We start from the raw sequence: 14354 nt of genomic DNA, 5'->3' as shown, positions 1-14354 counted from the left end.
TTCATCAACAAAGATTTCTGATGAATCTTTGTTGATGAAACACAGTGTCAAATGGAAAAATTTAGTTAAGTGATTTTCTACTAATATATATATATATATATATATATATATATATATATATATATATATATATATATATATATATATATATATATATATATATATATATATATATATATATATATATATATATATATATATATATACCTACATACACACACTCTGTGTGTGTGTGTTTGAGTGTGTGTAACTTAGAGAGTGTTTATATTATTTATTTTCATTTTGCAATCACATAAATTACCTTTTGAAGGAACTTCTTTTAAAACTAAACAAATTAAAAATGAGATTACATTATTTCAACTGAGAGTCAATATCTTAAATGCACTGAGATACAATGAATAATATATATTATCAAAAAAGAGACATTTAAGTCTCCCTTTTTGTAAATCTCTCATATTAAGTACATCTCTTTTTTGTAATCATCTCATTTTTGTAATTGTATTACAAATTATAACATCTCTTTTTTGTAAATCTCTCATATTAAGTAAATTTAAGTGCGGTAGTGTTGTAGTGTTAAAGTGCTCGCTTCATAAGCAAAAGACTCCAAGTTCGAACCCCACCACATCCCTGGTAGTACCGCGCTCAACTTGTTTTTCCGCGCAGCGGCCTTGTTCGTCAAGGTTTGTGTTTCGGAGTTAAAGGGTGGAGAGAGGGTTATAACCACTATTAAGTTGCCTCCTCATCAGTAGTGGCGTTCTCGGCCTTGAAGAGGTGAAGAACAAAAAAAAAAAAGTCTAAATAAATATAACAAAGAATAAAAAATTTTTTTATTACTTATTACATAAGTAAATAAATTATTATAAGTATTAGTATATAAGGATATATATATATATATATATATATATATATATATATATATATATACACATATATATACATATATATATATATATATATATGTACATATATATGTATATATATATATATATATATATATATATATATATATATATATATATATATATATATACACATATATATATATACATGGATATATATGGATATATATATATATATATATATGGATATATATATATATATATATATATATATATATATATATATATATATATATATATATATATATATATATATGGATAGGGTCCCTGTTTGTACTTTTGGTGTGCATTGCAGATGCCACATTTTGTTATGGCTTAGGGTTTATTAGTAGTAATGAGGCAATTGCTTGGACTATTAAACAGTGTTCTGAGTATTATCTATGCTTTGACTGAAGTTCTTCAATCAAATTTAAAGATGACTAAGGTACCAAAACCTATAAAACAAAAAAAACCATCATCATCACCAAGTTCTCTAAACCTACCATTCACTAATATTCGTGGTCTTCGAAGTAACTTTTCTTCTGTTGAATCTTATCTCTTGCAAAGTTCACCAGACCTACTTGCTCTTTGTGAGACTAATTTAAGTTTAGATGCATCATCTTGCGATCTTAGTGTTGATGGTTATCTTCCTTTAATTCGTAAAGACTCCAATAGTCACATGCTTGGCCTGGGCATTTACATTCGTAAGAATTCACCCATTTGTCGTGAAACTAAGTTTGAATCCACAGACTATTCTTTTACGTGCTTTCGTTTAGCACTACTTCACTCTATCGCCTTTCTCTTTGTTCTATTTCGCTCTCCTTCATCACAAGACTGCACTCTTTTTGCTGTTACTACTGATCATATTGACCGAGCCCTCTCTCTTTATCCATCAGCTTATATAGTTGTTGTCGGTGACTTTAATTCTCACCACTCTGAATAGCTTGGCTCTAGTGTCAGAGATTCTGTAGGCATTAAAGCCCACAACTTTTGCCTTTCTCAATCTCAAACTATTATCGCACCTCTTACAACTACAGTAAAGCTGACTGGGATTCTTTCCATGATTTTCTTTGCGATGACCCTGGGGTAGAAATCTTTAATCTTCCTGTCGACAAATGTGCTTCTTATATAACTTCATGGATTCAGGCTGGCATGGAATCTTTTGTTTCCTCTGACGATTCCAGGTCAAGTCTCACTGTCCACCATGGTTTTCCTCACACTGTGTTGCTGCAATTGCCAATCAAAACCGTTACTTCCATATTTATCAGCAAAACAATTCTCCAGAAAACAGACGTCTGTTTATTACTGCTAAAAACCATTTAAAAAAAATATAGCCAAAGGCAAAGCCCGCCATTCTCAGGTCATGAAATCTCGTTTTTCATCACAAAAACTAGACTCTCGTGACTTCCGGAGAATCTTTAGTAGTATTAATAATAAGGGCAAATCTTTAATTCCACCTCTCTTGTATGGTTCAGACTTTGTCACCTCACCTAAAGACAAACATGAATTGTTTGCTAAAAACCTTTCATCAATAATCACTTGATTCCACTAGTTGCGTTCTACCTAATATTGCCAACAAACAGGTTGATCCATTGCTTGACATTCATATCACTCCAGCTTCTGTATCTAAAGTGATTTCCCGCCTAGATTCTTCTACAGCTTGTGGCCCAGACAACATACTTGTTATTGTCTTGCAGAAGTGTTCTGCGGAGCTATCGTCTATACTCTTAAAACTATTCAATAAATTCTTATCAGAGTCTTGTTTTCCGGCATGCTCGAAAGCGGCCTCTGTTATACCTATTTTCAAAAATTCTGGAGAGCGATCTGATTTGTCTAACTACTATCCCATTAGTCTTCTTCCTATCATAAGCAAAGTTTTGGAATCTTTAATTAACTAACACTTAATTTCTCATCTTGAATCTAAAAACTTACATTCTGACCATCAATATTGATTTCGATCTTCTCGTTCTACAGCTGATTTGTTAACAGTAATAACTGATAGGTTTTATCCTGCATTAGATAAAGGTGGAGAGGTTAAGGTCATCGCTCTTGACATTTCAAAAGCTTTTGATAATGTTTAAACATGGTGGTCTTCTCCATAAGCTTTCCTCTTATGGTGTATCTTGCAACACCTTTAAGATTATTGAATCCTTCCTTTCCAATCGTAGCATGAAAGTTGTCCTCGATGGACAACACTCTCTGTAACTTCAGGGGTTCCTCAAGGTTCTATCCTTGGCCCTATACTCTTTTTAATTTACATTAACGATCTTCCAGATATTCTGACATCTAAGGTGGCATTGTTTGCTGATGATACTACCATTTACTCTTGTTGAGATAAGAAACCAACACTCTCTGATTGCTTGGAGGGGACATTTGAGCTTGAAAAGGATCTCACTTCTGCTACAGCATGGGGCTCACAGTGGCTGGTGAACTTTAATTCAGATAAAACTCAATTTTTTTCAGCCAATCGTTATCGCAATAATTTAGATCTTCCTATATTTATGAACGGTGATGTACTCGATGAGTCATCTACTCTTCATCTTGTAGGATTAACTCTTACTTCCAATCTTTCTTGGTAACCATATATCAAATCAGTTGCAAAATTAGCATCTGCTAAGGTTGCATCTCTTTGTCGAGCTCGACAATTTCGTACTTTGGATTCTATTCTCTATTTCTATAAATCTCAAATCCGGCCTTGTATGGAATACTGTTGCCATGTCTGTAATACTGTTGCCATGTCTATAAATATCTTCTAATGATGCCCTTTCTCTTTAAGACAAGGTGCAAAAACACATTGCAAACATAGTTGGACCTGCTATTGCAGCCAACCTCCAACCATTATCACATTGTCGTAATGTTGCTTTTCTTTCTCTTTTCTACAAATACTATATTATATTATATATATATATATATATATATATATATATATATATATATATATATATGTATATATATATATGTCTATATATATATGTGTATATATATATATATATATATATATATATATATATATATATATATATATACATATAGATATATATATACACTTATATTAGGGTGTCCTGGAAGAAAATCTAATACAAAATTGTGCACTATGAAAATCTTTCCTGTAGACCATACAAATAAATGGGCTCAAAGAAACCGTGTAGCTGAAGGTATTTTAAAAGAAAATTTTATATAAATTTTTAGAGTTTGTTTTCATTATTTGATTGAAACTCAAAAAAGTTATTACTATTAAACTTTCTTTTTCTACTTTCCATGAGGGAATGTTATCTTTGGTTATATCAAGATGGAGAAAAAAAGAAAATAGACTCCTGAGAAACAAAGTCTGATTGCTTTGAGAGGGGACAGACCAGTGTAAAAGGTTGTTCTCTGTCAAAACTGTTTATCATTGGAACATCACATTTTAACAATTACAAAAGAATATCCATCCACTCTTCCTCCTCTAAGCGTTGCTAAAGCTAACTAAAGATAAAGCTAAGAGAACACACTGTGGTGTAAAATACCAAGTGTGTCTGAGAAAGTGGATCTATCATGATCTGCGATGAAATCTTGAATAGTCTTGAATGGATGGAGCATGAGCAGCCATTGGACTCTTCAAGAAGGATAAACAGTGAACGATCATTAAATAACCTGTTGCATCCTGTATTACCTTTCTCTTGTCGATACTGAGTTGCTTGTTGTAATTCTTGGTCGTTTGCATCTAATTGCAACATGTTTTCCAGTGTTAGAGCAAGTTGTGTCAGCACAACAAGATATGATCTGGTCTGTTAAGTCATATTATTCCACAAGACTTTGGAGGGGGGTACTTCAAGTACTACTAGAAGAAAGTAAACCCGACTATGGAGAGGAAACATTATTTGCCATCCTTTATACTGTTTCTGAAACCATTACGATTGCCCAGTACTGTTTGACCAACTTTGTGCCAAAGTGAAGAACAAGTTTTAAACCCCTAATTTTATCCAGGTTTTGTTCTACTATTATAAGTGTTTTATTTTCTATAATTTAATAGTTTATTATTGTCATCTGCGACTTGGAAATGTTCAACATGTCAATAATAAATCCCCCAACTCAGACTAGGGAAGACAACATGCAAATTTTTCAAAACTTCTTCTGCTGCTGCTCTTTCCAGAAATTGGTACTCTTTTTTTTTTTTATTTTATCAAAGGTCTTAGTCTCCTCCAGTTGCTCTTTTTCTACCATCTTCCTCAGCAGGTTTCCTATCCTTTCCTCACCTTCAGCAATTATTTCAGCAAATGTTTTGTCATTTTTGTAAGATAAAAATAACATCTACCCTATCAGATGTATATATGTATATATGTATGTATGTATATATATGTGTGTGTGTGTGAGTGTGTATATATATATATATATATATATATATATATATATATATATATATATATATATATATATATATATATATATATATATATATATATATATATACATACATGTACGTAGATATGTATATATAGTCGTATATATATATATTTCTATATAGACATACATATATATGTATATATACGTATATATAGATGTATATATATATATATATATATATATATATATATATATATATATATATATATATATATATATATATATATATTTGTAACATATATGTATGTGTTTACACTTACATTTATTTTTGAAATAAATGAAAATTGTACTCAATACTTGAATAGAAACTGATAATAGATAAATAATAAAGTAATAATAAAAAATCTTACTCGTTACATCTTCCAAGTCTTGGTGCACGTTATTTTCGATCATCTTGATCCTCAAAATAAATAGTAAACTTGCTTTAAATAAAAAATACAGTGACTTTGTATCCACGAGGTTTTTACGACGGAACATTTAAGCAACAACGCATGCGCTAAACTTGTGACGCGCATTCTAAGTCTGCGTTTTTTCAAAAAATCTAAACCTACTTTTGATGCATCTTCTCTAGGGCTAACCGTTATGGAAATGGACAAAAAAAGACTTTTCTTAGATAAAGATAGCCTTTTAATATTTAGTTACCTAAGTATTTAAATGTTTACATCTATATTTTGAAATAATAAATTTTTTTAATAGTTAGTTAAAATATCTAAGCAAGAAAATATCCCCGAAGAGAACTTAGATTATAAAGAAATAAAAAAAGCCTTTCTTAGAAATAAAGCCTTTTTTAATATTTAGTTATTTGTTTGTAATATATATATTTTTTAATTATATAGTAAGATATTTTTCGGAGAGAATATTTTTTTTCACTTTCTTTTTTGTAACTTTGTTGTGTTGTGCTACATTTGTTCTATACAGTAAGTTTCACAAGCTGTCTTTATTTCTGGAATATAATGCTAATTTTTTTAATGTAATTTTCGTTTAGTTAGTCGTGTTTTATTTACTTTTATTTATTTACAACTAATAAAGTAAAAATTTGTTTGTAAATTTATATAACTTAAGTTTTTTGTTGCAAGTTTTGATCAGTTTTATTTTATTTTCATTAAAACTTTTATATTTATAATAGAAGTATACTCACTTTGATTCTTTAAAAATACAGTTAATTTTTACTTTATAAACTGGGCTGAAATCAACCAACATCATGATGTTGGTTGTTATTGTGAGCTTATTTTGTTGGTTGCTATTATGTAGAGATTTTTGTATATGTGTGTTAAATATTTATTTTTTCTCTTGGTTGTTGTTGTTGTTGTTGCTATATTTTTATTTCTTGGTGGGATACGTATCCCATGTATATACTTGTGTATATACATGGGATACACAGGCTTTTGTATATGCGTGCTTTAAATACACGATAAATTTCATATAAATTTCCTCTTTGCATTTAGAATTTTATACTTCATAATATGTTTATTGTAGTAACAGCATGTTTAAAAATACTTAATATAACTGTTTAAAAATTATGACATAATTGTTGTTACATAGTTTTATGTTTCTTGAACTGTGCTGTCGATGTTATATTTTTTTAATTTATAAATTAGCATTTTTTCTTTATCTTGCTGGGATACAGCAAAGTTTAAATACACATGTGATACATGATAAACTATTCTTTATCAATTGTTCTTTGTATTTGGAAATTTATACTTTATAATATTTTTATCATTGTTTTTTTATTAAACATTTTATTAAACTTGCTATAACTTTTTTACTTGCTATAACTTTTTTAAATTTGTGTACGTAGCTGTTATATATTTTCATCTTGCTGTAATGCAGATTATACTTAGCACGTACATGTTATACTTTGATTATACTTAGCACGTACAAGTTACACTTTGATTATACTTAGCACGAACAAGTTACATTTTGATTGAATTTAACACTTCGATTAAATTTATCTCAAATTGCTGTTTTCCTTAATTATTCCTTATGTCATGTTAATATTTATTAAGTATTCTTAAATATATAATTTCAATTGTAGAAAAAAAATTTAAATTATGACTGACAGAAAGTAATTAAGTGGATGCCAGAAACGAAAATTACAAGAAAAAAAAAAAAAATGAAGCAGCAAAATGTCCAAAAATTACTTCCTTTTTGACTGAAGCTAGAGTATCTAACAATAAAAGTACTTTAAACAAAGACAACGATGTAGCTGAAGAAAGATCTGATAAGAATGATGATGATATTAGTGACATTATTGCCACAGAAACGAATTTCGAAAATGAAAATTTTGATAACTATAGTGATTTAGCATCTTGGCCAGATTTAGTTTGCACAGAATTTATTAACAACTGCTTAACTAAAGAAACTTCCTTTTTCCATTACTGTGATAGTAATAATTTAAATTTAGAATCGGCAAGGATGTACAAAGATCAAAAAAGATACTTTTCTAATAAGTATTTTAAAGTGACTTTAAAAAATGGACAGACCGTTATCAGATCACGGTTATGCTATTCTAAATTAAAAGGTCATGTGTATTGTTTAGTTTGTAAGATGTTTTCTAATGTTTCTTCTTTGCTGACAACTTCTGGATTTTCTGACTGGATGAACATTTTGAGAGCATTAGAAAGTCATAATGAAACTGTAGATCATAAAAATAATATGCTTATTTGGCTAACCAGAAAAAATAACATAAACGTAATCGATAAGAACTTAGAAAGTGAAATTAGAAAGTCCGTTGAATATTATTATAATTTATTAATCAGAGTAGTTGCTATAATTAAATTTTTAAGTGAGAGAGCAATGAGTCTAAGGGGACACGATGAAACGTGGGGTTCACCGCGAAATAGAAACTTCATGGGACTTATTGAATTAATTTCAGAATTTGATCCGTTTTTACGCGAACATCTTACAAAATGTCAATCTGAAAAAAGAAACATTTCATATTTATCGAAAAGTGTGTATGAGGAATTAATAGAAATAATGGGAAAACGAGTTTAAAAAGAAATAGTAGCTCAAATTAATAATAGTGACACAAAGTATTTCTCAATTATTATCGACTCAACTCCAGATTTGTCATACGTCGACCAATTAGCTGTAATTGTAAAATATGTTTATAATGGACAGCCATATAAAAGATTTTTAACTTTTATACCTATTACAAATCATACAGCTCAGTCATTATTTAATTCAATCAAAAATTTTTTGACAGATATCAGTCTTCCGATAGAAAACATTCGTGGACAGTCTTACGATAACGCAGCAAATATGAGCGGAAAGTATAGCGGACTACAAGCACGTTTGAAGGAGATAAACAAATATGCTGATTTTGTACCTTGTGCAGCACATTCTCTATATTTGGTAGGGGTAGAAGCAGCTAGTATAGCAACACCAATTATTGATTATTTTTGGATTTTGCAACAATTATACTTATTTTTTTCTGCATCGCCACACAGTGGGACTTTTTAAAGAAATATGCTAATTTACAATTTTCTTTAGAAAGTTTAAGTATTACAAGCTGGTCAATGCATCATGATTCAGTTAAAGCATTAAAAAATGGCTACAATGATATTTTGAAAACTCTTAATTATATTTATGAAGAAAGCGAAGAAAAATTTGATTGTAAAAGAGAGGCAAATATTTTATTTAAGAAATTAATAAAGCTTAAAAATGCAATTTTGACAATAATTTGGGATGAGGTTCTTGAACGTTTTAATAAAGTCAGCCAAATTTTACAAACCCCCGAGCTCGATGTTTCCAAAGGCTATGAATTATTTTCTCATTAGAATTATTTGTAAAAGAAATGCGAAAAAATTCAGAAGAAAAAATGAACGAGTTCGAAAAAAAAGCTTAAAATTTGAGTGAAGAAATTACAGGAAATTATAATGATTTAAACAAGCGGCAAAAGACACACATTTTTAATGGCAAGGACAAGTTTCGGGTAGAGGTGTACAATGCCTTTTTTGATTCTTTAGCAAACGAATTTTCGAAAAGAGAAAGAGTATACAAAGAAATAAATAAGAAATATAAATTTCTTTTTAATATAGGAAAAAAGATCATTCTCATATAAACATGGAAAGCATTAGTTATGTCATTTCATTCTACAATAATAACATAGGTGTTAGACTAATAAATAAATGTACACAATTTAGGGAATATCTTCAAATTACAAATAAAGAAAAACAAACAAAATGTTCCAGTATGCTTAAATTAATATACGAAAGAAATTTGATAGATGTTTTTCCAAATTTATATACCGCATTAAAGATATTTCTAACTTTACCAATAACCAGTTGTGAGGCCGAAAGAGCATTTTTCAAATTAACATTTATTAAAAATGAATATTGCACCACAATGCTGGAATCAGACTTAATTAACTTTCAATTTTGTCAATTGAAAATGACTTAACAAAATCAGTATCTTATGATGAAGTAATAAGAGAATTTGCAAATAAAAAATGCCGCAAGCAAAAAATTTAAATTTTATTATGTCTGTTGTTATTTTTATGAATATAAATGAATTTATAGTTTTTCCAAAGTTTATTTGTGTTTCATTACGTTTTACTTATATTTTGGTAATAAGCTTTTGGGGCCCAAAAATTCACTTAGCTTCAGGCCCCACAAATAGTTATTCCGCGTCTGAATATATATATATGTATATATATATATATGTATATGTATATATATATATATATATATATATATATATATATATATATATATATATATATATATATATATATACATATATATATATATACATATATATATATATATATATATATATATATATATATATATATATATATATATATATATATATATATATATATATACATATATATATATATATATATATATATATATATATATATATATATATATATATATATCAGGGGCTATTTTATGAAAAAAGTTTGGATGGTGGTATCCACCCCCTGTCCCTGAGAAATTAAGCAGAAAATTTGCGTTTTTTCGCAAAAAAAAAAAAAACAATATTCGCGATAAAAAATATAAAAAAAAAAGTCATCAAACTTTAATTTGAGCTTTTGCTGGTGCATCACAAATAAAATATTTTATCTTTACTGATATTTTTTTTTTCCATTATTGTCTATAATACCATTTGCCATAAGGTTTTTTAACTCTATCGTGAAGTCTTCCGAGAATTCCAAACTACTGGTTTCATAAAAGAACTTGTAACGAACAGCAAAAGCAATCTATGAACGTTAGTAGACATATTTATAAAAATATAGACATAGTTTATAAATCATAGACATTGTTTATAAAAAGAAAAGACATTTATCATAGACATTGTTTATAAAAAGAAAAGACATTTTTTAAAAGACATTAAGACTAGTTTATTCAATTTATTTACTGACATAGTATTCTGAGTGTAAGTTTTTATTCTTTTAAGAGTATGTTGACTTTTCGCACTCACACGTTGTAATTGGTATTGTAGCAAGTATACGAGAAGTCTCAATATTAGATTTCTTCTGAAGGCTCATTTACAAAAATCAAATGTAGTTAAAAAACTATTGCTCAATGTATTTACATTAGTAACTCCAAGTCTTTTTCTAAATTTCACAACTCATTGTCACCATTTTAAATAAAAAATTTATCTCTGTTTGTATTTGTTTTTGCATTTTCCTACATATTTTAACTAGCTGAATCAATATATGTTATAACAAAGCTGAGCACAGCGATTAATCAAAATTCAGGGAATTTTTCGTAAAATGGCTGATCGAAATTAATCATTTTCATTTACCTTCTCAACGCAACGTGAAACGATATATTTTGCAAATTTACCTATAAAATTGTCACCTTCATAAACGTTTTAAAACCATTTTTATTAAATGTTTAAAACAATATTCAATTTATATCTGCTTATTGTCGTAATACCTGAAAAAAAAATAATTAGCAGCTATATGGCTACATCAAGCGATTTCATTTTTGACACACCAGACGTCGTTAAAGAATATTTTAGAGAATATGGAACCAAAGTACGCTTAAACGCTTATCGAACCAAAAACCATGAAAAATTTCTGGAAAATAAACAGTATAGCAGTCTTAGATGGTTTTCGTTGGGTCAGCCAGATATTGTTAATTTTAGTAACAACAGTAAATTTGGATTTCGGAAACATTCCTTTTGGGTTCAATTTGAAATGTTGACAGATCTCGACAAAAAGGAGTTAGCAGAAGAAGTACGTCGTTCCAAAGACATAGTCGTAGATCCATCACAGTTTTCGGACATAGACGCTAACACAGTAGAATGTTTTATTGAATTGTATGACGTTAAAGAACAAAAATCAATTACACTGAAGGGAAAAGTATACAGCTTGAATAAATCACCATATGAAATAGATTTTAAATATCCAGTTGGCACTAAAGAAAGAAACCTATTTGAGCAAGATATAAAAACGGAGTCCAATCTTAAGTTTATATGTAATGTAACAGCAGGGGCTCAGATTCAAAAGTCTAATACATTTACCATTTCATTGCAAGAAAGTAACAAGCTTCAACTTAGCGATAAACTATTTGGACCTGCTAACGAAGTGTACGTGACACGGAATCAGCTGACAGATCTAAGCAATGAAGTCAACTCATACTTTAATGTAATTGAGGACTATCAGATTTCACAAGATCAATTTAGTTCAGCATTTGTTGACAGTTTAGTTAGCTTAAGTGGACAAACAACGTTTAAGCCAGTTAGCTTAGATGATGCTTTAAAAAGTTTATCGAAGTATTCAATGGCTTTTCAAAACGATTTGAATCCAGATCAAATAACAAAAGATTTATCTGAAGTATTTAAAATTGAAAAGCTAGGTAACAAAAGCCGGATTGTGTTTGATGAAAGATATTATAAAGAATTAGAAAATCAATCTTCTGAAAACGGTACTACTTCAGCTTCGGTTGAATTGTTTGGAACGGGAAGTGGTTCAGCCTTAGTTTCGTATGTAAAGAGTCAGGCTAATAATTGGCTTGATAAAGGTAGCAGTTTAGATGACCAATTAAAGGATTTGAATAAATATTCAGAAAATAAAATAAACTATGAACTTGAAGGAAGCAAAATTGTGCCAAAGACTCTGCAAGTCTGTAAACTACAAGCTTCGGCATTTAAAAAAACTTTGAGTTTCTCGCGAATAAAACATTATTATTACGAAGCTGATTATAATCGAGTTTTTAGTTTGAACACGCAAAACTCAAAAGAATTAACAAATCAGTGGCGATCAATAAAAGAAATTGAAATATTGAAAGAAAAAATTGAAGAAGCTAAAAAAAGTCAATCTAGGATTGTTGAAATGTTAAAAGAACAATTTGAAAGAGATACAAAAAATCAAATTAGGATGCTTAGCTCAGGAAATATGCTACAACTGTTTGACTCAAATGGGAAAGGTCAAGGAGAAATGAGTGGTTGGTATTTATGTGATGGAAGAAACGGAACACCTGATCTGCGTGGTCGATTTTTGGTTGGAAAAGGAGGCGAAGGATTTGAACAGGTCGGAAATACAGGAGGAACCTCCAAAGTTAAACTGACAGCATCACAAATTCCATCGCATTCGCATCCTCACCATCATTCAATTAATCTATATACAAACTCAGATGGGTCTCACAGCCACGATTACCAAGATATTTATTACAGTGAGATTCACTATGATTCGCCAAACTGGGTTAAGGTTCCAAACGGTTTGGGATCAAAAAGTACTGACAGAGATAATTCTGGTCATCAGATGTGGAGGATCACCGAAAATGATGGCATTCATAGGCATCATGTTAAAGGAGTAACTGATAATTCTAATGTAACAGCAGGTGATGATCAAGAACACGAAAATTGTCCACCTTTCTATGTTGTTCAATACATAATCTATTTAGGACTTTAAGTGACTTGTATTTCAAAAAGAATTATAAAACTAATTATTCAAAAACTATTGTCTAATAAAAAAATGAGAAGATTTGACTTTTAAATCAACATATCTTTTTAATTACAATTAAAGTTGAATGATAAAGCAACCGTAATGGAAATGAAGGCTACCTTTCAATTATTGAAGATGCTAAAACATCTACAATCATTGAATAGTTAAAGAAACGCAGAAAAATCCTATTATTAAAAATAAAATCTTATTATTATTGAAAAAATTTTATATTTACGAAAATTAATTGAAAATATATATATTTTTAATTTGAAATCAATTTTTTTTCTTTAAAATAAATAATTTGCTGTTCATTTTAAAATTCAAAGCAACGTTTACATAATAAAAAAGAGGTTTACAAAAACAGGCTCTAAGAAAATACTGCTGATAAATAACAGTGAAAGAACCAGAAAGAATGCGTTCCCCCCATCGCCACCAAAATTTACAAAAAATTTAAATTTTAAGGTTCAAAAAAAAGAATATATACCTCTCTGTATATATTCTCTGTATATATTGTTTTAACAATATATACAGATAATATATACAGAGAGGTAGTCCCGATGAAGAAGGGGCTGTACTACCCCCTTAGGAAACTAATTAGTTGGCAATATTGAACACAGTAGGAGGCAAAATTGAATATGTAGATGGCAGTCAGCAAATGTTAGTCAACGAAGACTTTTATTTTATGAGTTTTGGTATTATATATACCAAAACTATTTTCTGTTTTACATTTTAAAAAACAACTGTTATCAGCTATTTTTTGCTTTTTTTTGGAACTTACAACATAATAGTCCGATTTCTGGCACTACTTTTAATTATAGTATAATTTAAGCAACACGTGTGAATTCAGAAATTAGTCCAAAAGACATAATCGAATCTTATTGTAAAAGTTGAAACAGCTCGTTCGAAGTTTGTGGACGTTGGTTTAATGTAAGTAGAGCCTCATAAAAATTTTTGAAAAGTCTCTGTTCTTTTTGCATTGTTCCGAAACAGCAAAAATTCTTGTTTTAGCCATATGAATTCATTGTTGACTGTTAAAGTGTGGCTTTTTCTTTTCTCAGCATTAAATCCAACTCATCTTTAAGAAATAGTAAAGCTGGACTAGCCTAATAACAATCAGAATCACCAGAATCTGAAGTTTCTTCATCACTTTGAAAACTAAAACTTATTTTTGTCAATTTTCCAGCCAAGAG

At 29.1% G+C, this 14354-nt stretch overlaps 1 protein-coding gene and 1 long non-coding RNA gene across 2 annotated transcripts in view; one reads left to right on the top strand and one right to left on the bottom strand.

Annotated features, from left to right (window-relative positions):
* Positions 1 to 5731, bottom strand: part of LOC136087282 (uncharacterized) — a 10978-nt gene extending 5247 nt beyond the window's left edge. The window contains exon 1 of the long non-coding RNA XR_010641686.1: positions 5612 to 5731. This is a non-coding gene — a long non-coding RNA (uncharacterized LOC136087282). The remainder of the gene's footprint in view (positions 1 to 5611) is intronic.
* A 1581-nt stretch (positions 5732 to 7312) lies between these two features.
* On the top strand, positions 7313 to 9340 carry LOC136087066 (uncharacterized). Its single transcript, XM_065809572.1, has 5 exons — positions 7313 to 7326; positions 7424 to 8211; positions 8428 to 8634; positions 8754 to 8953; positions 9302 to 9340. Exons 1-5 carry the CDS (start codon positions 7313 to 7315, stop codon positions 9338 to 9340), a joined length of 1248 nt encoding a protein of 415 aa, XP_065665644.1.
* The last annotated feature ends 5014 nt before the right edge of the window (positions 9341 to 14354 follow it).

Source organism: Hydra vulgaris, chromosome 11 (genome assembly GCF_038396675.1).
Source record: "Hydra vulgaris chromosome 11, alternate assembly HydraT2T_AEP".
NCBI lineage: Eukaryota > Metazoa > Cnidaria > Hydrozoa > Anthoathecata > Hydridae > Hydra > Hydra vulgaris.
The sequence above is the reverse complement of the archived record's forward strand: the minus strand, read 5'-3'. Positions and strand labels throughout refer to the sequence as shown.